Source organism: Sceloporus undulatus, chromosome 1, assembly GCF_019175285.1.
Source record: "Sceloporus undulatus isolate JIND9_A2432 ecotype Alabama chromosome 1, SceUnd_v1.1, whole genome shotgun sequence".
In the NCBI taxonomy this organism is placed as follows: Eukaryota; Metazoa; Chordata; class Lepidosauria; order Squamata; family Phrynosomatidae; genus Sceloporus; species Sceloporus undulatus.
This window is the reverse complement of record NC_056522.1, coordinates 159,472,643-159,500,128: the sequence shown is the minus strand read 5'-3', so window position 1 is coordinate 159,500,128 and position 27,486 is coordinate 159,472,643. Positions and strand designations below refer to the sequence as shown.

The 27,486-nt window shown below is 40.6% G+C and overlaps 2 protein-coding genes across 5 annotated transcripts in view; one reads left to right on the top strand and one right to left on the bottom strand.

Annotated features, from left to right (window-relative positions):
- Positions 1–11,068, top strand: part of SLC23A1 (solute carrier family 23 member 1) — a 42,044-nt gene extending 30,976 nt beyond the window's left edge. For all 4 annotated transcript variants that reach the window (XM_042445292.1, XM_042445293.1, XM_042445294.1 and 1 more), the window contains 6 exons: positions 32–179; positions 740–845; positions 3,181–3,310; positions 5,841–5,984; positions 7,383–7,478; positions 9,904–11,068. In XM_042445292.1, coding sequence (XP_042301226.1) covers positions 32–179; positions 740–845; positions 3,181–3,310; positions 5,841–5,984; positions 7,383–7,478; positions 9,904–10,151 — 872 coding nt within the window. In that variant the 3' untranslated portion in view covers positions 10,152–11,068. The remainder of the gene's footprint in view (positions 1–31; positions 180–739; positions 846–3,180; positions 3,311–5,840; positions 5,985–7,382; positions 7,479–9,903) is intronic.
- A 1,432-nt stretch (positions 11,069–12,500) lies between these two features.
- The window catches only part of PAIP2 (poly(A) binding protein interacting protein 2), a 20,013-nt gene continuing 5,027 nt past the window's right edge, over positions 12,501–27,486 (bottom strand). Inside the window, exons 2-4 of the mRNA XM_042446006.1 lie at positions 18,110–18,269; positions 16,335–16,514; positions 12,501–13,597 (exon numbers count right to left, since the gene is read on the bottom strand). Of these exons, the coding sequence (XP_042301940.1) occupies positions 13,541–13,597; positions 16,335–16,514; positions 18,110–18,247 (375 nt within the window). The 5' untranslated portion in view covers positions 18,248–18,269 and the 3' untranslated portion in view covers positions 12,501–13,540. The remainder of the gene's footprint in view (positions 13,598–16,334; positions 16,515–18,109; positions 18,270–27,486) is intronic.

Here is a 27,486-nt window from a genome sequence, read left to right as displayed (position 1 = left end):
GGGTTTCAGCTCACCGTTGTCCTCTTTCTAGGCCAGTGGGGGCTTCCCACAGTAACAGCTGCAGCCGTGCTGGGAATGTTCAGCGCCACCTTGGCTGGGATCATTGAGTCTATCGGGGATTACTATTCCTGTGCCAGGCTGGCAGGAGCTCCCCCGCCACCTGTGCATGCCATTAACAGGTAAGAAGCATGCCGCTTCCTCTCACATGCCTCAGATATCATCTTCATGGCTCTGGAGAGCAATGTGAGAGGATGATAGTTCACTGTGGGGCAGCGGTGAAATTGATTCCAGACTGGCATTTTGTGATGCCAGAAATATTCTCTCAGGCCATATGGGTGCATGTGTGTAGGAGGGGGTGAGAGCCAGCATGGCATAGTGGTTTGAGTGTTTGACTAAGACTCTGGAGACCAGGGTTTGATTCCCTGCCTGGCCGTTGAGTGACCTTGGGCAAGTCACACTCTCTCAGCCTCAGAGAAGGCAATGGCAAACCTCCTCTGTACAAGTCTTGACAAGAAAACGCCACGATAGCTTTGCATTAGGGTCACCATAAGTCAGAAATGGCTTGAAGTCACACAACAACAAAAGTAACATGTTGTGGGGATGGATGGATGGATGGATGGATGGATGGATGGATGGGAGACTCTTACACTGGCAGGACATAGGAAGAATTTATGGAAAACCTTATGCCATAGTTGGGGTTCTTTCTCTTTCTTTCTTTTACCCCCTCCTTTTCTCTTAGGGGCATTTTTACCGAGGGAATCTCTTGTATAATTGCCGGATTACTGGGCACTGGCAATGCTTCTACTTCCTCCAGCCCTAACATTGGAGTCTTGGGCATCACCAAGGTACTACCCTGCCATGTTTGATGAGAGCATCTTCTGTTTCTAGGATCTAATTCAGGGCTGGCCCAAGACTTTTTGCTGCCTGAGGTGGAACAGAAAATGGTAACCCTGCAAGTCCAGGTACCCAAGGCCAAGCAAATTATTTTGGCACTTGAGGCAGAAAATCCCACAAACATATTTTTCTTCTCTGGAAGTAAAAGCAGAATCACCAATAATAGTTGATTTGCAACCTTTTTATGATACTTGCAGTTGAAGGCAGATGTGTCACCTTGTGTAATGGTGGCATCCACCTTGCTCTTGCTAGATTCCAACCAGTCATAGTTTATGTGCTAATTGACCTGTTCTCTCTTGTGCTCAATGAACAAAAATGCAAAACCATAGCTCAGGAAAGTCAATGTCTTGGACTACAGCTCCCAGAATCCGCAACTCCATGTGGCCATTGGCCGGGAATTCTTGGAGATGTTGTCCGAAAAAGAAACTCTTCTACATTCTGTCCTTGATTTTCCCTCCAGAGGCTGCCCAATGCAACTGCACTGATTGTCTTTGAGAGATGCCAGTCAGCTGAGGGTACAGTCCAGCCCAGGCACTTAGCACTTTAAAATTCGTATTGAATTGATTGGGAGGCCTATATTGAACTTTCCCATGGAAATTGATTGGGAGGCCTATGGAAATTGATTGGGAGGCCTATATTGAACTTTCCCATGGAAATGAATAAAATGTGGAAGCTCGCATGGCTTCTTCCATGTCAGCAGTGAGGTGATTTCACTGTAGGTGAACTTTATAGGAGTATTCGGAGGTGTTGAATGTTATCTCCAAATTAGGATTGACACCTTGCTTCATTCTTTTAAAGTTCAGATTGAACTCCAAACAGATCTGCTGCCTGAGTGATACAGAAGCCTCCCGCAGCCACCGCTTTAAGTGTAGCTGGATTCTGTGATGTGTGTTCTTAGGATAACTGGTCGAAAAAACACTGCAGAAATAATCTAGTTTGGGACCACTTTAACTGCCCTGGTTTAGTGCTAGGGAATCCTGGGAATTGTAGTTTATTGTGGCATCAGAACTGTCAGAAAGCTAAATGTCTCACAAAACTATAGCTCCCAAAATTCCCTAGTACTGAGCCAGGGGAGTTAAAAGCGGTCTCAAATTGGATGGTTTCTGCAGTGTATTTTGGACCATGGTCACCTTTTGAAAAGAGTAGGCTGCAGACACATACGCATTTACGTGGAGGACGCCCACTGCATTCATTGGACCTGTGCAGATAGGGATGGGATTTCACTTTAAAGAATCCACTTTGCCTTTGAGAAGATTGTGGATATTTATCTTTATTACAGTTCAAACTCTGCCTACAGTCCAAAACAGCCTACGCATGATACATGGTGACGGGGAACATATAACTCTTTTGTTGAAACGCCTCCACTGGCTGCTGGTCCATTTCCAGGCACAACTGAAAATATGACTGTATCCTCCTATATGAGTTTGCTTGAGTTAAGATCCTTGGCGTGGGATTCTCCTGGCCCCACCACCATCACAGGCATATTTAGTTAGGACAGAGGGGAGGGCCTTCTTGGTTGGCTGCTCCCATTCTGTGGAAGACTGGGGAGACTAGGCTGGCCTCCTCCCTACTGTCTTTCCACCACCAAGTAGACCTATTTGAACAAGCATTTAGCCTCAACGTGGCTGTGCAGAAAAGTCTTTAACGGTCTGTGTGGTCTGCACTTTTACTATTACCATGTTTTAAAATGATTTTGTGTTGTTTTTAAAGTATCAATTTTTTAATACGATGGTTTATTTAAAAAAATATTTATTTATTTATTATTAGATTTTAATTCATGTACCTTCTTTTGAGTGTTGGACTAGGATTTTGGAGACCAGGGTTTGATTCCCAGTTCAGCCATGAAACCCACTGGGTGATTTTGGGCAAGTCATATGCTCTCAGCCTCAGGGTAAAGCAATGGCAAACCTCCTCTGAACATATCTTGCCAAGAAAACCCCATGATAGGTTCACTTTAAGGACACTGTAAAGTGGAAACGACTGGAAGGCACACAAAAACAACAAACCTCTTAATTTATGCTGTGACCCAATTTGCATACCATTCTGGAGGAAGGTGGGATGTGAGCCAAACAGATAAATGAAGAAACAAATAAATAATAAAGAAATAAGTGGGAGAAAAATCTTTCTTGATGGGTCAGAGTCTAGCCACAGTACAACAGCCCAGATGCTGGAGAAACAAATAGCTTATGGGAAGCAGAATGCTGTAGAACAGAAGGATAAGAAAGCTGTGAAAGAGAAGTAAATGAGTAACTGTCTGTCACTTGTGTGGCTGGCTTTCCTATGCAGGTGGGCAGCAGGAAAGTGGTGCAGTACGGTGCTGGGATCATGCTTATTTTGGGAACCATTGGCAAGTTTACAGCTCTCTTTGCTTCTTTCCCTGACCCCATTCTTGGAGGGATGTTCTGCACATTGTTTGGTAAGTTACCATTTATGATATTGCTGCACTGATCAAAACAAAATGGGATGAGATCTCATTTAATGCTGTCCAAGTATTAAGCTCCACTGATGTATTTATACAAAGGTCTGGGAGGGTGAACACAGCTAGAAAGTTGATAGTGTGATGATTCTCCTTCAGCACACCTCCTGACCTGTCAACACCTGCTTTGGATCTGTGCCTCATGCCTCATGCCTCCTGGCTGCCATTGTGAAGTCAGGCAAAATTTGTGAAAGGAACTCCTGGATGGCTCCTTGTGCAGTGTTTAACACAACCTCAGGTTACATTTGCAAAATGATAGTTGGCATCCTGTTCAGTAATTACTGAAGGTCATAAGGTGCACTTACGACTCCACAACTGCTGGGGATTCTGCAGTCATTAACACCCAAACATGACCTCCAAACGTTACCTTTAGTTGGCAGTACTCCAGCCAAAGGGTTTCTGACACTCAGATTGGGGCACTGAGATGTTGTTGTTGTTGTTGTTGTGAGCCAGCATCATGTAGTAGTTTGAGCATTGAACTATGACTGTGGAGGCCAGGATTTGAATCCCAGCTCGGCCATGTAAATCCACTGGGTCACCTTGGACAAGTCACACTTTCTCTCCTTCTTTAGAAACTTGCCAAGAAAACCCTGTGATAAGCTTGCCTTAGAAACAACTTGAAGGAACACAACAACAACATATTATTATTATTATTATTATTATTATTATTATTATTATTATTATTATATTAATACTGTAAACAATAAAAAGATTGCAGTTAAGAACATACAAAAAGTCAACATTAAAACTGAATGAAACTGCAGTACTACGAACCATATTAAAAAGATACACTTCAAAAAATATTTTAGAAGTTAATGCAGTTTAAAACAAATCAGCTCTTATAGTCCTTACTTTAAAAGCCATAAATTGTAAAAACTTGTTTAAATAATAAAAACCATCTTCACCTGTTAAAGGCTGGGCAGGATGGAGGCAATTCTTTCCAGCCTCCCAAGAGAAGGTGTTCTGAAGTCTAGGGGCAGCCACTGAGAAGGCCCTCTTTTGTGTCCCCATCATCTGTTTCTGTGAGACTGAGAGAATGACCTCTCCTGTGGATCTCAAAGTTGAAGCAGGATCATATGGGGAGATGTGTTCTGTTAGATAGCACTCTCTCAGTCTTAAGAGTATGTTGAGTACAGCCAGCTGGAGAGACCCCTGTCTCAACCCCTTTTTCTAATGTGCCCCATGACCAGGAGGATTCTGCAGGCATAATTTCCAAGCACCCAGATCTGCGATATATCTCAAACTCTGTGGTTGGAGTGCTGCCAGGCTGAAAAGGCTGAGGACATCATCAGACTAGGGATATGGTCACTTACTGGTTAAGACATTGACTCTGACAATTGCAAGGTTGGCAGGTTGGCAGTTCGAGACCCAAGCCTGATGGAGTGAGCTCCCGTCACTAGTTCCAGCTCCTGCCAACCTAGAAGTTCAAAAGCATGTAAAATGCAAGTAGATAAATAGGTACCACTTCAGTGGAAAGGTAACAGCATTCTGTGCAGTCAGGTTGGCCACATGACCATGGGATCGTCTTTGACAATGCTGGCTCCTTCGGCTTAGTAATGAAAATGAGCACTGTCCCCTACAGTCGGACGCAACTGGACAATCTTGTCAAACGGGAAAGAAACCTTTACCTTTACCTATCATCAGAATTAGCTATGATGGCGGAGCTCTGTCATTGTACTGTAGTTAGATCTGAAGATACAGGATTTGACTCATTTTGTAGGTAGGGGTAATTTGCCTTCTTTTGTACAGCAGCTTCCACGCTTTCAGGGAGTACTGAAACAAAATGTTTGCTGTCGCAACCATGTCATGAAGGGGATGAGGAAGCTGTTTGGGAGAGGGTGATTTGACACAGAAAAGAATTCCTACCCCAGTGCCACCAGGAAATTCGGGTTGGAGTCTTGGTGAGCTCTGCCAGTGGTTGCACTTTTTTCCAGGATTGTGCAGTAGTGGCAAGGGAAGGCAAGCCGAATCTGCTAGCTCTGAGCAGCCTAATTCTCTAATACCTATGTGAAGTCAAAGGCTTTCATGGCTGGCATCCATAGTTTTTTGTGTGTTTTTTGGGCTATGTGGCCATGTTCTAGAAGAGTTTCTTCCTGACATTTCGCCAGCATCTGTGGCTGGCATCTTCAGAAGATGCCAGCCACAGATGTTGGTGAAACGTCAGGAATAAACTCTTCTAGAACATGGCCACATAGCCTGAAAAAACCAACAAAAAACTCTCTAATACCTGATAACCTGATTTCCATCAAGGAGAGAACCCACAACCTTTCTCCCACTGCCTCTACCATGAGCTACGTGTGTTGTTACACTGGCATTGTGCACCATCATGGTTCAGCCTTTGTACACTGGGCTGACACGCGTAATCATCTGCTGAAGCTTGAGCCTTAGTCCTCTGCTTGCCACTGGTCCCAGATGTTCAACACACATTTATTTTTATTTTTTCAGTCACATGTTCTTTTTCATTCCCCAGGTATGATCACAGCAGTGGGGCTTTCCAACCTACAGTTTGTGGACATGAACTCTTCCCGCAACCTGTTTGTCTTGGGCTTTTCAATGTTTTTTGGACTCACTCTTCCAAGCTACTTAGATTCACACCCAGATGCTATTGACACAGGTACTGAAATGAAAAGCCACTGAGACCTTTGTTGAACCACAGAGATATGAAACCTCTGGGGGATGATTGCTGCACTGATCTTTGCCTGACCTGTGAATATACTGGTGTGGTCAACTTATATATTTATACTGGTTAGTCATTAGTTGCTGGGAATGGTACTAGTAGCTCCTTGGCTGTTCCTCCTAGATCCTTGTCCAGTTGCATCCTTTTGAGCTATAGATTAATAGTCATTAAACTTGCTGAGTGCAAATTTGCAAATGACATGAAATTGGAAGGAATAACTAATCCCATAAAGGACAGAATCAGCATTTACTGCAAGCTGAAATTCAACAGTCCTCCATTTAATATTTCCCCTCCCCAAAATCAAAGCCATAAATATAGGTTGAGGAAGACTTGTTTGACAACAAAAGATCTTAGTGTTCTGGTTGGTCACAAGCTGAACAGGAGACAGTAGTGTGGTGCGGTTGATGAAATGCTGCCAAATTTTAAGTTGCATTACGAGAAATGTAAGGTTGTGCCTGTCTAGAAAATTCCAACACAGTCCAAGCCTAAACCCAATTGCTAGACTAGATCCACTTTTTCAGTTGTTGAACCCTATAAGTCTGGATTTACATAACCCTACAGATTCAGTGGGTCTACTGTAGTTGGGGCTAGCAATTTGATTTAGGCCGCTGTTTGCTTCTGTGCATGGGATAGGGAGGGGGTGTTCTGTTTTCTTCTTAGATGTGATTTCTGTTGCTCCACAGGGCAGGACTAGAACTTGATGGTCTGGGAGTAGATTTCAGTTGAAAGTTAAAAAGACCATCCTAATGGTAACCACTCTTTGACTGTGGAACAGGCTGGATTGGGAACTGGCTGCCTTAGGAAATGATGGAGAGGTTTAAGCAGATGCTAGATGGTCTTCTTCCCTGGATGCTGTAGCAAGATCCTGCTCTGAGTAGGGGATCCGTACTAGATGAGTTACTTCCAGCTCTTATGATTCTGAAACATAGGTTACTGTATGTCTGAGCCTTATCAAGTCACAAGGAAAGCTTGCAGCAGGCACACTTTTCTCCTCTCCCTATTGTGGATTATGAGGAAAGAGTGGGCAATTGATGCTTGCTCAGTCTCAAATAATTAAAAGGAAGGAGAACGCCCAAAGAAAGTGCTGCAAGTAAAGTTTCTTTTAAAAAGCTCTGGCATGTTATTTCCAGGGAATGGATTTAGAGTTAGAAAATGGGATTCCTGACTTCATGGAAGAAGCAAAATTACTTTAGGGAACAATGTTACATGCAAAAATACAAATGATGAATTGGAACAACTCAAGTCTAAAAGTACACAAGTGTTTTAATGCAAAAGTATAAACATGGGAGTTAACATAGTGAGCTAATTATCTGTTTGCATCTCAACTGCTTACAGGAATTGCTGAAGTGGACCAAATATTAAGAGTGCTGTTGACCACAGAAATGTTTGTTGGAGGAGGCATAGCGTTCTTGTTGGACAATACTATCCCAGGTACAGTACTTTCATTGCCTTACTCTCTTCTGGAGCTGCTTGCATTTTGTGTCTCGAGTGCCCGGACTCAGGAATCCAAAGTGGGGCTAAAACATACCCAGTTCACATATAAACACTACATGGAAACCAGAGAAAAACCACTTCATTGTAGAACTAAAGGCAGTGTTTAATTACCAGAAGTAACAGAAATTGCAGACACTTATATCAGTGTGGTGGCGGAATATATATTAGTTGTACGGCTGTCACTTTTGTTTTCCAACACCAAAGGAGGCAACACAAGGAGGGCAATACCTTTATGAGGCCAGCCAAATTGTGGAAGCTTTTAAAATCTTTCTTCACCAGGCAAAAACATTTTTTTAAAATCCCAGGTGGGGGAAAGGGCCAGTGACACTGTAAGAGATTTTCCTTGCCTGCATATGAACATGACAATACAGGTTGCCTAAGGCAGTCACTGCTCCCTTCCTGGAAAGGGACCTGTGGGATTCATAGCAGATAGAGACAAGTTTGAAGGGGTCCTCACAATCCTCTAATCAATGGATGATTAAATTTTATTGCTCTGTTTTCATTGCTTTTCTTGTTCCTATAAACCCCAGGGCCATTGGGAACAAATGGTGTGATGCCTAGTTGGGTAGTCTGCAACCCCTTTCCCCAAGCCATCCAAACAGAATGCTTAATGTAGACACTGTACTTGCACAGTATTGGTTGTCTTATGAGAGCTAGAATGGTGGTGTGGTTTGTAGAGGTTTGACTATGTCTCTTGAGACCAGGGTTTGGATCTTGGCTTGGCCATGGAAACCCACTAGGTGACCTTGGGCAAGTCACACTCTCTCAGCCTCAGATGGCAATGGCAACCCCCCTCTGAAGAAACTTGCCAAGAAAACCCCATTATATGCTTGCCTTAGGGTCACCATAAGTCAGAAATGACTTGAAGGCACACAACAACAAATGGTTGTCTTATACTCAATGGCTGCTCTCCAACATTTCCAGAATATATAGTTTTTGCCAAGATATAGGCTAGTCCCTCCAATAAATTTAGCTAGTCAGAAAGGCATTGAACAGTGTGCAGAAGGACATAAGTTACAGTGTTGGTTTGAAGCCCTCCCACATTTTCAAAGTCCAGCTGACTGGTTGGTTGTTAGAAAAACATGGTAATTGCCACAACCTGATTTTATTTCTTGTCAGCAATGGAGGAGAGAGAGTGGTTTGTAGTGGTTTAAGTGTTGGACTATGTGGATCAGGGTTTTAATCTGTGCTAGACCATGAAATGTCATTGGGTGACCTTGGGCAAGTCATGCTTTCTCAGCCTGAGAAGAGGGTAATGGCAAACGCTCTCTGAACAAACCTTGCCAAGAATACCCCATGATAGTTTGCTTTTGGGTTGCCGTATGTAGGAAATGAGTTGAAGGCACACAACAACAAACATGGAGGAGAAATCACTAAGAGAAGGTGTAGAGTTGAGCTAAATGCCTCCCAATGTTTAAGGCATGGTCAAGGATTGGAAAGGCTTGGGGACCTGCAATCCTAGCATATTCCCCATTCCATGCACCTGACCCTCCTCCTTGGCCTCTTCTGATACAAGAGAAGCAAGCAATGATTTTTTTTTCTTCTATAGGGAGAGGGCACCAACCTCAGATCAGGATTTCCAATTTAGTTAGTGGTCCCACTGGTTTGAACTGCCTTCCTAACATTTCCACCAAAGAACGGCACATACTTCAAATACATCAGGATTCCTGGTGCTTTAATCAACAAATATATTTTAAATATTAGCAAATTTCTTATAGTACTGTATAAGATTTTGTGGGCTAAAATTAATTTTATTAGATTTATGTTACAACAAATGCATTTGTTTTTAAAGCGCCACAAGAATTTAACAAGACGACTAACATGGCCTAATAATGGTATCCCTGTTTTGTGGATTATGGCTACCCATGTTTTCTGAAAAAATGATATTTTGATCAAACTCTGGCCACACACTCTTCACTTATTGAATTTTTGGTATTACTCTTCTGCTGGGGATTTTTTATACATGATGCAGGGTTTGACAGGAAACTGTGTATCTTTTACAGTGCCTTTATTAACTATTTGAAATAAACCAAACAATTGATTCATTTGGGGGGAGGTAGACAACTTATGGGCTTCCAGATGCTTGACTGCAACTCCCACCAGTCCTAGGCAACATGGGCTATGATTATCTATAGCCATCCCTAATCCATCAGATTGACTATACAGAGAGGCCTCTGTTCCTTTAACTGCTGCCTGCCTCAGTATAACCAAGATTACTATGCCCACTACTGGAAAAAAGCAGTTTCATTTCTTTTAGGTAGTCTATTCTCATACCATAATTTCTGCATTTTGTAGTAAATTTGGTGGTTCTAATCTTTGTGCCAAATTTATCTGATGGTTATTAATCTGTACTTCCTCTCAGGGACTGAAGAAGAACGTGGACTAATCCAGTGGAAGGCTGGAGCACATGGAAACAGTAATACATCTGCAGAACTGAAGAGTTATGATTTTCCTTTTGGGATGAATGTAGTTAGAAGGATCCGGTGGTTGAAATATGTGCCAGTGTGCCCGGTTTTCATGGGGTTTAACTTCAGGGCAAAGAGGGATCCAGATATATTAGAACAGACACAGAATATGACACCTATCCCAGCTATATCCACAAAGGTTTGAAGAGACTCTCATGAAGCATCATGGAAGGTTGGAGAACTACATTTAGTTGCAGAGGACTGTGTGAGGTTCCAGTGCATTTAAATCACAGCTCAGTGGAGCTGCCTCCAGTAAAGAAGGTTCAGCGATTGAATTCTATGGTAGATCAGGCATGGCTGGTTAAAGTTCATTTTTCATACCCCCCCCTCCCCATTAGTGGTTAAAATTTCACCCAGAGAACTCCTATAATTACAGCAGCATGGGGACATACACATTTACAGACAATGTTCCCTACTCTGCTCCCCTTTTCGTGCCCATTATGAGATTAGAAGCAAGAGGCATTTTGGTGCTCTGGGTTACTATTTGAAAAGCATCAGCAAGATTGTACCTATTTTCCAATTTTGAAAAGGTAAAGTTTCAGTAAAAATTATGCAGTGAAGTCTTGCATTTATCCTGATTTTAAACCCTTTATTTTGTGTATATAGTTCACATTTCAGTAATTAGAACTTTATTGGGCAAGAAATATGCAACAGATGAAAGATATTCTTCTGATGCATTTTAAGCGTTTATTTACAAATATGAGGTGAGCTTTAAAAAAAAATTAAGTAGAGATTCCTTAGGGCACCAACTTATGCTTCTGAAACACACGAGTGTGACATACTGTCAACACTCAAGAGGTTTTATGCAATTACTGACAGAACTTTGTAGTTAATAATTGCAAGGTAATAAAGACCCAGCCCTAAAATGTGTTGTTCTGGACACATTTTCCTGGATGCTCCAACAGTTTAGCTTCTTCCAGAACAAATACTGTACCATCTGTTATGACAAATGTGTAATTCTAAGGTTTTGGAGATTGTTAATATGGAACAGCTGCATTGATGCCAATGGATGTTATGACAGTAAAGTTTTTCATTCTTCAGAAACTGATCTGCATTCTGTATAATGACAATGAGGTCTGAGGCTGCAGTGTAGTATCCCCCCAGTTTAGTGAGAACATATGCATATGGAGATAGGCCAGCACTATACATTCTCTATGCAAAACAGCAGCATTGAATAACACATGTCAATGACAGCATGCTGTTGTGCAGTGCATGACCACAATGAACAAGACTGCTGTATGGGCAACTCTGCTTCCACTACTGTCAGCAGAATATGTCTGTTGTGCCATGGTGAGTAATTCATCCCACTTTTGTATGTCACTTACAGGATGCCAGCCTGAACCAAACTGAGTATTCAAGGGTCTCTGACTTGCAGAATCAATTGTAGCAGGATGATGAAAGGCAATTGTTGAGAAATGCAAGTTACAGAACAACCTGCAATATTCCATTCTGGCCCCTGAGAAGGGATCAGGTTTTGTTAACCAGATACACTTTGTGCATCTTTAAGTAGGCAAATGAGCGTTGCTGATTAATAGAACACAGGGAAATGTTGTTATTAAGCTGAATGTCCATTGATGGTAATGCAGGACTTCAGAAATAATCCTGTATCCAGTTACATGAGGCTGTGCCAGTCATTTCAAAATTTTCTTTTTGTTTGACTGCAGCTTGGTATAAAGGGGGTAATCACTTTCAGGATCAAAAGTCAAGACAAACTGGCTTCACACTGTTGACATGTGATGCACCAAAAAAAACCAATGGCAATGATTCTGCAGCAGACATGTAGCCACAATGTCATGGCTACACTCCAGCTTCTGACCTGACCCCTGAAATCACCTTAAAACCCAGTCAACTGCCCTGAGGGATAGAGTTCTGCAATGATTGTGAGCTGGACACTGAAGGATAGACCCCTTCCACCAGAGGTTCAATCCTGCGCGCGCACACACACACACACACACCCCGCAAAAGAAAAAAATAGCCAGGTTCCTGGCACAATTCCTCAGCAAACCATCAATTGCTGACAGGACATGTCATCCTTTAACTCCCCAGTCACCTGTGCTGCCGAACTCTATCCCTTTGTGTGCCTGGATGGATTTTAAACTGGCCTTTGGAAACGTTTATCATCATGGCTATGATATCACAATCATAAATGTGAACAGAAAATAGTTCCAAGGTTGTAAGGATGTCAGCCTATCTTTGAAAAGAGGCAGATTTAACTCAAGCCCATTTCTCTCCCTGTCTGCTTCAGTTTACACAGAAGTAGTTCCCAAATGTTGGTCTTTCAGATGTTTTCGACTTCAGTTCCCGAATTCCTGATTGTTGGCCCAGGCTTCTGGGAGCTGAAGTCCAAAACACTTGAGGGATTAAAGTTTGGAAATCACTGATTTACAGTAAACAAACTTATTCCATCCTTCTCTGAGGTGAAACCTGTTATCTTTTCCCACAAAGGCAGACCACAAGTTCTAACAAGACGAACACTCAAGAGATCATCACAATGTCATTTCTACTATTATTTATTTTTTTAAATATTTTTGAAAAAATATAATTTTTTTACAATATTTTCAACTTAAACACTATTCACACTGAACACGTATGGCAGCTTAAAAGCTACCCAAATATGAAGTTTAAGAAGCCAAAACTGTTCTAGTTGTATTAAAAAAAAAAGTTGTGCTGTAGACTATTGTGTAGTGATGATTAAACAAAGCAAGGGAAAAGCACCACTCAAATCACTAATGCTAAAGTTTTACAGGTAAACCCAACTCTTAAGGTTGTAGAGTTTTACATAGGCAGTGCCATGTTTCTGGATTCCTGGAAGAAACTGTGATGTACGATTTCACATCACTTTAAATATAAGTTCAGAAGTGGGACAAACATTCAAACATGATAACTTGCCATAAATACAATCCATCTGCCAGTCTTTTCCCCCCCTTCCACCAGATCTGTAGCCAAGATAAAGAACTCTGTACAGGTCTGTAAAAGTAATCCAGGTATAATACATAATTCACACTTTTCTCAAAAAAGAAGAGTATGAAGTTTGCTTGATAATGGGAAGAGTTAGTAGCAGTACTGAAATCCAGCTAATCTGCATAATCAGATGAACCTTGCTTTTATTTTCACGTTAAGGCATTATCAGGTGTGTATCAACACCAACTCTTATGTTTTAGTTAAAACAGACCACTCTTTTTCAAAGTCTGAATCCTCCTTAAAAACAGAATTGCAAGAGTTTCTCAGAAATGTGCTACTTTTCTCAACTTGACTGGTGCTTCCTACCTCACTGTCTCCTTCACAAAATGCCTGGGTCCAATTGGTATTTTTTTCCTTTTCCTTTCCATTTCATTAACCTCTGACAGCAGTTGACTTAATAACAGTCTCAGCACTTTTATTAAGCATGCAAGACTAACAAAACTTTGGCAATGCGTAAGTGTAACACAGTGACAAGAAGAGAGAGCGCTTTAACAATTAAATCTTCTAATACTGGCTTCACAGTGTGGAAATTGTGCTACATCCACCAAAAGAGGGCCCAGTCTACTCATTTATTTAGTACTTCACCCCAGGAACAAACTCCTTTGCGTTTGGATTCAGATTACTCTTCACCTGGAAGATAGGTAGAGATTAAAAACATAGAATTATGAAGAATCTGCACAAGATTATTTACAGCAGTTATTCACAATGAAAAAGACTGCATATGAGCAGCAAGATGCATTCATGGAGGAATGTTACACAACACAAGACAGTCTTCTAATAAAACCATACAAAGCAGCCTGTTGATCAGACTGTTGATCCATCTAAGCCAAGACTATATTCCCCCTATCATCTACAATCTTTTCCTTTTAGCTGAAACTACTACAGTACTACAATCCGAGTTTGTGTGTGAAAGCTGCAGAGCATTTGTCAAAACACAGTTCTTTCGCCCTTACATGTAGCGCCTGGAAGAGTCTTGGGTGCACAGTCTCCCAGCTTTAATGAAGCTGTATTAAGAACACAGGCAAAATTCAACTGTCAGTCCTAGCAAGCATAGACTCGCTGAATGAATGAGATTTGTTAAGTCTATGTACGTGTGAGACCCATGGATAATACAATGTGTCTACTTGATTTAAGACTAACAACTGGATCTATTCCCACTAGTTATTAATGTAGTTTGCAAGAGTATTTAGCAATTTGTACTCTTAAAAAGAGCTTCCTGATATGCTTGGTACAAGACAGCTAACATAAAAATAAAAAGCTGTGCCTGCAATTAACAGCCTTGTGCAGAACATGTACCACCCTAAACTGTGTGCCAATAAGTTTTTCTATGTACTCCCAGTAACATGTTGAATTAATAGTTAAATATATATGTTGAATCTCCCTTATATGAAATGCTTGGGACCAGCTGTCTTTTGGATTTGGGGGGATATTGGAATATCTGAATTTGCATATACATACATAATGGGATATCTTCAAAACTGGACCCAAGTCTAAACACAAATTTCATTTATGTTCCATATATACCTATACACATAGCCTGAAGATAATTTTACACATTTTGTGTACACTGAACCACAAAAATAAATAAATAAATAATCCAAACAACCAACCAACCAAAAACAAACAAAAAACAACCCCACCCCCAAAAAAACCCAAAGGTGTCACAATCTAATGTATCCATGGGGAAAAGTTTACGGTTTTGGTGTATTTCTGGATAAGGGAGACTCAACCTGTAATTTGGTTTCTCAAGCTTTTACTTCATGCTTGCACATGAATATTACATTCTCAAATATAGTTAAGTTCCATTGTGTTCAGTGAAAAAACAGCCTAAAAAACCTGAAGGCACCAGATTCTCTTTGATCTGAGAAGCTAAGGAGAGTCAGGCCTGATTAATATTTGAAGGAGTCTGGCATGGAACACTGGGCATTGTTGACTGTATTCAGAAGAAAGCAATGACAAACTCCCTCTGAATAAATCTTGCCAAGATCACCCTACAATAGGGGCACCTCAGTCAAGAGTTGACTTGAAGGCACCTTACAATAACATTATGTGTGTTTAGGATTCCGACTTGTTACAAACACGCTCCCATAACTTAACTATGGCTGCATCCGCACTGCAGAAATAATCCTGTTTGACACCGCTTTAACTGACATGACTCAAGGCTATGGAATTCTGGGGATGGTAGTTTGCTGAGGCCCAAGAGCTTCGCCCAATTACAGATTGAAGATATACATCAATGTAAATAGGAATAAAGCTGTAGTTTGAAGGGAAAACCCCCAGTTTGTTTGCATATGATGCATATATTTAGTTGCTGAAGGCTCCATAATAGATAATTATAATATCATAATGTTCTCATATTATATTATATTATATTATATTATATTATCTATTATTATGGTTATTATAATAACCATAATACCCTCTATTATGGTGCCATCTGCAACAAACTATATGCATCATATAAAAACAAACTGGGATTTCCCCCTTCAAACTATAGCTTTATTCCTATTTATATTAATGCATATTTAACTGATCAATCCTACTCATAATAAAAAAACAGCATTTTTAAAAATCAGATACCACTTTAATAAGAACAGTGACTCTGGTGAAATAGAGGAGTATACCTATTAAAAACACAGTACCTATTGGATGTCTCTTTTGTAGTTGGTAATCATCTGTATGTTAAAGTAACTGTGAAGTAGCTCATGTTTGTTTTGAAACAGACATGGAAATATTTTTTTCCTATTTTTGGAAAAGAGTGAAATATTTTCTACAATTACAAATTGATTAGTTTTTAAAATTGATTTTATGATTAAAGTTGAATGACCAGTTCACTTCTATATCTGCCAGAGATTTACTTTTTTAATAATAAAAAGTATACTGTTCAAGTGATATTCTCAAGGGAATATGGGATTAGCTGTACAACACTACCAGGGTTGGTCCCATGACAAATGTTTCAATGCTAATGTTCTGTTAGAGATGCTGAACCAGCAGTCACTGAGTGCAAGAGTCAAAATAAGGGCAGATCTAGGCGTCTGCAATACTCCACTCCCCTTCCTAATCACACAGCTCCACAAATGCTTTCATGTTGTTCTTGTCTCTCTGCTCTTTTCAATACACATAGTATATTCTTAAGGGAGTGGATTCTCATAGCTTACACAAGAGAAGGTGGAGGAGGGAAGGAGGATAAAATGAAGGAGACAACCCTAATATGGATATGCAGCAGTTGGACTGGTGCCAGGAACAATGTGAAGGAGGCCCCGCTTTGGTTATATCCCAAATGAAATGCAGAGCAAGGTATACCAGCTGTGTCTGGGGAAGGGTGTTCACTTAATATAAAAGTCAGCTTTAAAATCTAGACACTTACCACCAGATCTTCCAGTGAAGAGCCATCACTTATGACAAGATCGTTAAGCTGGTCCTGAATTTGATCCATCGTTTGCGGGAGATCTCTGGCTGGAATAAACCACTCATGTTCCTCCTCTTCTTCCAGCATTTCTTGGAAGCAACGTTCTATAAATTCTTCTTCCCACAATTCCTCTTCAATCTGTAATTGGGACAGGAACATTATCATCAACCTTAAGAGTTGTTTGCAAAGATCAAACAAAGAAAATGCTGTAGTGATACACTGCTCAGCAACCTACTTGGCAGTACTTTCATCTCAGAAAGCAACATCTTTTTTTAATCCAAAATGTGATACCCTGAAGCTTGTAACAAATATTTTTCCATATTTCTTTATTTTCCACAAACTTTGTATGCCATTTATATAGTATGTCTAATAAGAATATACTGCACTGTTTAAAACAGGGATGTAAATTGAGACTAGTCTTACCAGGGTATTGCCCAAAAGGCCAGGACCTGGACATCTCTCAGTTACAAAGTATTGCTCCCAGCTGCTAATAAAATATATTTGAAGTAGATTTGCATCCTGTGTCCTACCTGTGCGAGCAATACATGTGTGAGGAAGTGAGAAAGGGCCTTTGGCACCCAGGTTGTGGAACACCCTCCCTTTGGAAGTCCTATTAGTGCTAATACTGGCTACTTTTAAGTGACAGGTTAAACACTGCTTTTAATCAAAGCCTTTGGAATCTAATAATTTTGCTCAAGTCTATACATGTTTCAGGATATTTAAATTTGTTTTAACTGTCAATTTTTAAAATTGGTATGCTGCTTAAGCTGCTTTTATATTTTTAAAATTATTCTTTATTGTTTAATTTATATTCTGCCTTGAATCACATAATGGGAGAAAGTTGGGATATAAATAAATTAAATAAATACAATTTAAGTTGTGCTAAATTGACTTTACACTCAGGCTGCCTTGACATCCTGTGACAAACTGCAGGATCTAAGTATCTTAAACAAACAAATCTCTTCCTTAGGGATTTGGCAGGGATTCTCTATATGATTAGATTTGAGCAGACAGGCCACTGACCTGACCCTGCAAGGCCTAAATAAAGGCCTCATTCCCACTACCTTTTAAACTAGATCGTGATTCAGTTTGAACCGGTTCAAATAACCTTGGTTCCTACTTAATCCAAATTGCTGAAGCGATTTCGAGAGGAGGGCCATGTGCTAGACTCATTTAACCCGCATCTTTTTGATGCTGATTTTTTCCGCTTCTTTTTCAATAAATCGAATCTGTGCAAGTGTGAATCACATGCAGATCGGAATCAATTCAAATTTCCCTTTTGGCTGGAACTGAATCGATTCATTTGTGAATGGGAACCACAAGTGGATTATTTTGGAGGGGAAAATGTGATCGAGGCAAATGGAACCACACTCCGCTGTCAAATAAATCCATCAATTTGGATTTCACACCAATTTATCTGTAAGTGGGAATGAGGCCAAAGCAGCTGAAGACAGGGGATCTTGGAGATGTCCCATCCACAGGATCACGAGTCAAGGGTCCAAAACATAATGCAGAAATAATCCAGTCTGAGACTTTAAGTGTCCTGGCTCAATGCTAGGGAATTCTAGGAACTGTGGTTTGTGAGACATTTATCCTTCTCTACCAGAGAGAAACTGCAATTCCCAGCACTGAGATAGGGCAGTGAAAACGGTATCAAACTGGATTATTTCTGCAGTGTTGTGGGCCAATGTCGACTTGAGGGTTGTTAACAACAACTCTATATACTAACCCACCTGCCTGTTGAACTCCTCTTCATTTTCCATCCACATGTATTCAGCAAATGGGTTATCATCTTCATGAGAGTGACCATTCATGATCACATCTTCATTGATAATGCTTGGACTAGTACTCCTGCGGCTTGGATCTTTCATGATTGCACTTTTGAGCTTAAGCCTGAAAGAAAGGGAAAAAAATAGTGGTCCAGGTTTTTTTTGATGGAATTTATATATGTGTGTGTAATGCATGCAGATTTAAATTAACTTGTATGTATCCTTACAGCATAGTTTTGTCAGCTATTTTTATATAGTTTTCAGGTAAAATTACAGTGAAAATTCTAGCTAAAGATAAGAAAAAGGTGAAGGAAGGGAGCATATGGGCACAAGTGAAGAGCCCTACATCAATCCAGGATCTGTAAAAGCTAGAATTGGCAAATCATGCTTGGAGACTGCTCTTGTTCAGAATCTTACATTTGCCTCCTGAAACAGAGGTATGGACCTGTGAGATAACAAGCTGGTAACTCTACATTAGAATTTGGCCAGTGGCAACTGAATGTCCTGTTATTCAAAAGCAGTCAGACAGCTATTTTAGGCATTCATCTCTCCTTCTGTTACAATGAATCTGCAGGCTTGTTCAGAGGTTTCACTAACTTCACACACACACGCGCACACACACACACACACACACACACAGAGAGAGATCCTGCAGGAAAGTAGATTGTGCCAATCCCTTTGCATCAGTTTTGTCCAACTCACTAAGGGGCGAAACAGATCGCTGCAAAAGGTGGCTTGAAGCCGCCCCTGAGAAAGCCAAATTGGGACTGCGGCCCCAATCCGCCTTTTTGCCGGCTGAAAAAGAAGTGCCAAATAGCCACTCCTTTTTGCGTTGGCAAAAAGCCAGCTTTTCTGTCCCACTATGTACGGAAGCTGGCTTTCAAGCGCTCCAACGGCATCTAAATGCTGCACTGCTGGAACGCCCAGAAGCCAGTCTGTATGTTGACAGCTGGGCAGCATAAGGCCAGCTTCTGGGCATCTTGTAGGCATAAGTCGTCTGTATGCCACCTTCCCAAGCCATCTGGAAGCTGACTTTTTATGGTGGTCTGTTTTGCCCCTAAGCTCACTCCTTCTGCAGCCATTCAAATGAGCCCCATGTAGCCCCTGGTTAGTCTCTCTCTTCCTGTAGACAGTGATAAATAAGCATTAAAACCAGACATAACCAGAACACTCGTTCCCTTACATAAGCTCTGAAGCCTTCTTTACTATCCCTCAAACAAACAAACAAGCTTCATTTATATACTGCTTCATACCGCCTAAGCAGTGTCTAAGCGATTTACAACTGTAAGCTAATTTGCCCCATCAATCTGGGTACTCATTTTAGCGACCTCCTTGGAAGGATGCAAGCCTGAGTCGAGCTTGAGCCCTTTTGCTGGTCTTGAACTCGTAATCTTATGGTTTTGAATGAGTGGCTGCAGTACAAGCATTTAACCACTGTGCCACCAGGACACCCTCCTTTCTAATTTCTATGAAGCAGACATTATTCATGCCAGTTTTCCTACACACTACTTTTGCTAAATAGTGGCTGGATATGACAGAAGAGGGAAAAGTTACAGAAGACAGATAAAGTACTGTAAGATCTTAATTTTATACAACCTGCACACAGGAACAGGCAATGTCAATGTACAACCTGTATTTCGACAAGACCAAGATTAAGACTAGCAGGATCTCTCTAACCTGCCTTGTACAGGAAAGATAGCTATGTTAACATGCACAGGAAACTCTACATATGATCCATCCTGCACACAACAAGAATTTTCACTGGGTTTGAAATAAAGAATTGGGGAAACAAATTTTTATAAATCAAATTAGCAACAAGGAGGAAAAACTGTATTGTGATAAGTGCAAAATATCAATATACCATATAATCTTCTTTGTTACATGTTCCTACGTTTTACCCTCCACCTATCCAGGCATATTATCAAAATCCGTATTTTTGGCCCCCAAACCTGCCCTCAATTTAAACATGAGATTATATGGTACACTGCCTTGTTTCAATGTTTCAACTTCCTTTCAAAACTATGGCTATGTTTTCTAGAAAGGCTGAAACAAAATTTGCGTCGGGGCTGGTCAAATTGCAATCTCCAGATCAGTGCTTCTCAGGGTATTTGAGGTGGGAAACCAGCCATCAATATTATCTGGTGTGTCAGGGACTTACATCATATTTGTACCCATTGGCTACAACTGATTATCTCTTTCCTGGAAATTCTCCAGTCTCAAGCAGCCAAGTTGAATACAGTACTGCTTTGAGTAGCACTGCTCCAAATGATGAACTGTAGCTCCCAGCATTCCTCACAACTGCTTGTGCCTGCTATAAATGTAGGCAAAGGCCATGCAGCAACATCTGAAGGACTGCACTTAGCTCATGTCTGGATTAGAATAATAATTTAATTTTAAGATAATGAAGGTAATGCAACTTCATCCTGAACTAGAAAGGGGTTTAATTCAATACAACTAGAACTTGAACCTCTGAAAGCGCAAGCATATCCTATTTATTTCAATTTGTTCCTACTGAAGGCGTGCTTCAAGTTATAGAGGCAAACACTTTTTAGTAGAAGCCTTTTCTGTTAGTTACCAATCTTTTCAGGCTTCCCATTCTGAGGGACACTATGGTACAAACTGAGGTGATGATTCTCCTGATTGTAACAAACGGGTCTGTTACATACAGAGATGGAAATCGGCTAGAAATATTTGATTCTGAATTTTTGTCAGTTATTGTAATCTTTATATCATACTTCCTTTAAACTGTTTGTCATGTGGTCTCTTCCAACTCTATGATTCTATGTGCCATAGAGAAAGCACACTAATTTCAGCACACCCAGTTAAAACTGCACATGATATGGTTTGACTGTCTATCTATTTCCAACAGACTTTAACACTCTTTCACTGAGGTCACTGACATACCTTCAGTTTGTCACTGTCTGTAGGAGGATTTAACAGCATGGGCTATACAAACCTTAAGAGTCCTCTGTTTTATCTTATTTTACATCTGAGAGTGCGCTCTTGGTAATACCAATCGTGTGTCACACAAGGAATTGAGTATGGCTACCCTACAGCTGATGGCTTTTCACCCTAGCAGTTTATCAGAGCCAGAATGCTTTACTGAAATATGACAAGACTTTCCCGACTAGGGAAGGAGATGACAGAAGAATTCTGATTCCTAAGTATTTTTGTTTGCAGACTAAAAACAACAGAAAGAAACGGAAATGCTTCCAATTACAACTCATAGAACTGGATCAACCACTGGGCCCAGCCACTGGAAGAAGGGATCAGGTTGGTTAAACCTGCAACCACTCAGAAAAGCTGCTCCAGATAGTTTGGGAATGACATGGGATTGTGGCAAGAGAAGGAATCAACAAAATTCCCCTCTCCTTTTTACAGCAAGAGATTCTGTTGGATCTTTTGTTCAAAGAAAAGAAGCTGTGCATCTCACCCACAGAAAAGATGGGAGGTAAATCATACTTAGGTTTGCATTGGAGAAATCCAGATGCTTGCTGAAACGATGAATTTTGCATTTAAAAAGCCTATATGTAAGAGAAACTGTTACTTAAGTAGTATTTAAGTCAATAAATTTATTGCGGTTATTGTTGGAAACAACTCAAGTTAGATTTTTCTTTTTAAAATCAAGGTTAGGATTCCTACATTACTTTTACTGACTTCATTTTAATTCATAACAAAATTCTTCAAATTTCATATTTGCTAAAAACACTTGAAAGAGAGAGCTCTGACAAAGCCTTTCAGAAACCACCTATTACAAGCAAAATGTCATAATTACTGAAACATGCCATTTAAAACCCACATTCCCCAGGTGAACACATAAGCAAAACCACTTTGTAATGATGCAGCATTCTTCTGCTAGCAAAACACACTGAAAATATGATGTAAAAAGGCTAAAATAAAAATTGCACAATGTTCCAGGCTCTGATCACAATGTCTATGACCATAACATTCAAGCAAATTATTCTGTTTACCTCCATTTTTTAAACGCATACAGATTCTATGATTTAGCCTGGGAATCTAGACCACTAGTCACCTTAGAAATTTCATCATGTTTCTGTCTCCATTTGCAACACTCAAAGGGAGCTGTGCTTAAGTACAGACTTCCCTCTGGCAGCTCTAAGCCTCTTCATGCTGGATCCTGCTATACAGTAATTCACAGGACCTTGATGTCAAATGAGATTGTGACCTCACAAACCTCACCTGTGAGAGATGATGTAAAATAAGAGGAAATATCATACTTGTATAACTTTGCTCTAAAAGAACAGGTTCTACATTTACTTTGCAATATTGTGCACCACTGGTTTTAGTGTACTATGAGAATAAAATGTATACAGAACAAGTTGAGAATAAAACTGTGCTAAGTTACGAAAGGGTATAAAATCCCACTGTACCTTTAATCTTAACTCTACTTTTACCCCACTCTTTTTCTGAGAAGCATACAGTAAATTATATACGGCTCACAGATGCTGTAAATGAACAGATCTGCTTTCCTTTTACAGAAGAACATCTACAATGCATGTGCTCTTTTAGTATGAATAAAAAAAAGAACATTAGTAGGTGAAGCTTTTCCTCACACTTGCCCACAACTATTTTTCACACAGGAGCATGGCCTCATTTGCAAGTCCTAGATAAGTGGTTTCAAACTATGTTCAAAAGAAACATGAGGCTTCTTAGAACCTTGTTGACAGTTTATCTCAGTGAGAAAAACCAGGGATAGCCAACAAGGTTCACTGGAGGCAAAACATGACCAACATTCCCTAACAGAAGCTGGGTATCCTAATTCATGCCTGAGAATGTTTCATGATAATAATAATAAATAATAAAGTTTTTATTTATATACCGCACCTTCCTCAGATCAGGGCGGTTTACACAAGTTACAATTACACATACAATGCATTAAAAACAAACACCATACAGTATACAATAAAATAAAGGGAATGGTGAGGGGGGAGGGAATCAGGTCCAGCATTCTTCTCTCCCTCTGAGGCCTGGACCAAGGCAGATGGACCGGAGGGAGGGCTCTTCTTCTTCAGGCTAGCCCCTGATGGTACTGGGCCAGCCTTCTCTCTCCCTCAGAGGCCGAAAGATGACAGGGAGGGAGGAGCCTCCTTCTTCAGGCTAGTCCCTGATGGAACTGGGCCAGCCTTCTCTCTCCCCCAGAGGCCGAAAGATGTCAGTTAGGGAGGGAGGAGCCTCTGTCTTCAGGCTGCAGGAAAGTAGATTGTGCCATACCCTTTGCATCAGTTTTGTCCAACTCACTAAGGGGCGAAACAGATCGCTGCAAAAGGTGGCTGAAGCCGCCCCGGAGAAAGCCAAATGGGACTGCGGCCCACATCCGCCTTTTTGCCGGCTGAAAAAGAAGTGCCACAATAGCCACTCCTTTTTGCCGTTGGCAAAAAGCCAGCTTTTTCTGCCCCACTATGTACGGAAGCTGGCTTTCAAGCGCTCCAACGGCATCTAAATGCACGACCTGCGGAACGCCCAGAAGCCAGTCCGTATGTTGACAGCTGGGCAGCATAAGGCCAGTCTCTGGGCATCTTGTAGGCATAAGTCGCTGTATGCCACCTTCCCAAGCCATCTGGAAGCTGACTTTTTATGGTGGTCTGTTTTGCCCCTAGCTTCACTCCTTCTGCAGCCATTCAAATGAGCCCCATTGTAGCCCCTGGTTAGTCTCTCTCTTCCTGTAGACAGTGATAATAAGCATTAAACCAGACATAACCAGAACACTCGTTCCCTACATAGCTCTGGAGCCTTCTTAACTATCCCTCAAACAAACAAACAAGCTTATTTAATACTGCTTCATACCGCCTAAGCAGTGTCTAAGCGATTTACAACTGTAAGCTAATTTGCCCCATCAATCTGGGTACTCATTTTAGCGACCTCCTGGAAGGATGAAGCCTGAGTCGAGTTTAGCCCTTTTGCTGGTCTTGAACTCGCAACCTTATGGTTTTGAATGAGTGGCTGCAGTACAAGCATTAACCACTGGCCACCAGGACACCCTCCTTCTAATTTCTGTGAAGCAGACATTATTCATGCCAGTTTTCTCTACACACATCTTTTGCTAATAGTGGCTGGATATGACAGAGAGGGAAAGGTACAGAAGACAGATAAAGTACTGTAAGATCTTAATTTTATAACAACCTGCACACAGGAATAGGCAATGTCAATGTACAACCTGTATTTCGACACGACCAAGATTAAGACTAGCAGGATCTCTCTAACCTGCCTTGTACAGGAAAGATAGCTATTGTTACATGCACAGGAAACTCTACATATGATCCATCCTGCCACACAACAAGAATTTCACCCTGGGTTTGAAATAAAGTATTGGGGAAACAAATTTTTATAAATCAAATTAGCAACAAGGAGGAAAACTGTATTGTGATAAGTGCAAAATATCAATATACCAATAATCTTCTTTGTTACATGTTCCTACGTTTTTACCCCCACCTATCCAGGCATATTATCAAATCCGTATTTTTGGCCCCCAAACCTGCCCTCAATTTAAACATGGAGATTATATGGTACACTGCCTGGTTTCAATGTTTCAACTTCCTTTCAAAACTATGGCTAGTTTTCTAGAAAGGCTGAAACAACATTTGCGTCGGGGCTGGTCAAATTGCAATCTCCAGATCAGTGCTTCTCAGGGTATTTGAGGTTGGAAACCAGCTACAATATATCTGGTGTGTCAGGGACCTCATCGATTTGTGCCCATTGGCTACAACTGATTATCTTTTCCTGGAAATTCTCCAGTCTCAAGCAGCCAAGTTGAATACAGTACTGCTTTGAGTAGCACTGCTCCAAATGATGAACTTTAAGCTCCCACATTCCTCACAACTGCTTGTGCCAGCTATAAGGTAGGCAAAGGCCATGCAGCAACACTGAAGGACTGCACTTAGCTCATGTCTGGATTAGAATAATAATTTAATTTTAAGATACTGAAGGTAATGCAACTTCATCCTGAACTAGAAAGGGTTTAATTCAATACAACCAGAACTTGAACCTCGGAAAGCGCAAGCATATCCTATTTATTTCAATTTGTTCCTACTGAAGGCGTGCTTCAAGTTATAGAGGCAAACACTTTTTAGTAGAAGCCTTTTCTGTTAGTTACCAATCTTTTCAGGCTTCCCATTCTGAGGGACACTATGGGTACAAACTGAGGTGATATTCTCCTGATTGTAACAAACGGGTCTGTTACATACAGAGATGGAAATCGGCTAGAAAATTTGATTCTGAGATTTTTGTCAGTTTTGTAATCTTTATATCATACTTCCTTAAACTGTTTGTCATGTGGTCTCTTCCAACCCTATGATTCTATGGCCATAGAGAAAGCACACTAATTTCAGCACACCCAGTTAAAACTGCACATGATATGGTTTGACTGTCTATCTATTTCCAACAGACTTTAACACCTTTCACTGAGGTCACTGACACACCTTCAGTTTGTCACTGTCTGTAGGAGGATTTAACAGCATGGGCTATACAAACCTTAAGAGTCCTCTGTTTTATCTTATTTTACATCTGAGAGTGCGCTCTTGGTAATACCAATCGTGTGTCACACAAGGAATTGAGTATGGCTACCCACAGCTTGATGGCTTTTCACCCTAGCAGTTTATCAGAGCCAGAATGCTTTAATGAAATGGCAAGACTTTCCCGACTAGGGAAGGAGATGACGAGAAAATTCTGATTCCTAAGTATTTTTGTTTGCAGACTAAAAACAACAGAAAGAAACGAAATGCTTCCAATTACAACCATAGAACTGGATCAACCACTGGGCCCAGCCACTGGAAGAGGGATCAGGTTGTTTAAACCTGCAACCACTCAGAAAAGCGCTCCAGATAGTTTGGGAATGACATGGGATTGTGGCAAGAGAAGGAATCAACAAAATTCCCTCTCCTTTTTTACATCAAGAGATTGCTGTTGGATCTTTTTTTCAAAGAAAGAAGAGCTGTGCATCTCACCCCACAAAAGATGGGGGTAAATCATACTTAGGTTTGCATTGGAGAAATCCAGATGCTTGCTGAAACGATGAGTTTGCATTTAAAAAGCCTATGAGGTAAGAGAAACTGTTACTTAAGTAGTATTTAAGTCAATAAATTTATTGCGGTATTGTTTGGAAACAACTCAAGTTAGATTTTCTTTTTAAAATCAAGGTTAGGATTCCTACATTACTTTTACTGACTTCATTTTAATTCATAACAAAATTCTCAAATTCATATTGCTTAAAAACACTTGAAAGAGAGAGCTCTGACAAAGCCTTTCAGAAACCACCTATTACAAGCAAATGTCATAATTACTGAAACATGCCATTTAAACCCACATTCCCCAGGTGAACACATAAGCAAAACCACTTTGTAATGATGCAGCATTCTGCTGCTAGCAAAACACACTGGAAAATATGGATGTAAAAGGCTAAAAATAAAATTGCAACAATGTTCCAGGCTCTGATCACAATGTCTTGGACCATAACATTCAAGCAAATTATTCTGTTTACCTCCATTTTTAAACGCATACAGATTCTATTTTAGCCTGGGAATCTAGACCACTAGTCACTTGAGAAATTTCATCAGTTTCTGTCTCCATTTGCAACACTCAAAGGGAGCTGTGCTTAAGTACAGACTTCCCTCTGGCAGCTCTAAGCCTCTTCATGCTGGATCCTGCTATACAGTAATTCACAGGACTTGATGGTCAAAGGATTGTGACCTCACAAACCTCACTGTGAGAGATGAGGTAAAATAAGAGGAAATATCATACTTGTATAACTTTGCTCTAAAAACATGTTCTACATTTACTTTGCAATATTGTGCACCACTGGTTTTTGTGTAACTATGAAATAAATGTATACAGAACAAGTTGAGAAAAACTGTGCTAAGTTACGAAAGGGTATAAAATCCCACTGTACCTTTAATCTTAACTCTACTTTTACCCCCACTCTTTTCTGAGAAGCATACAGTAAATTATATATGGCTCACAGATGCTGTAAATGAACAGATCTGCTTTCCTTTTACAGAAGAACATCTACATGCATGTGCTCTTTTAGTAGGAATAAAAAGGAACATTAGTAGGTGAAGCTTTTCCTCACACTTGCCCACAACTATTTTTCACACAGGAGCATGGCTTCATTTGCAAGTCCTAGATAAGTGGTTTCAAACTAGGTTCAAAAGAAACATGAGGCTTCTTAGAACCTTGTTTGACAGTTTATCTCATGATAAAAACCAGGGATAGCCAACAAGGTTCACTGGAGGCAAACATGACCAACATTCCCTAACAGAAGCTGGGTATCCTAATTCATGCTGGAATGTTTCATGATATATGGGAAGTGATAGAGGAGGGGGCGTATT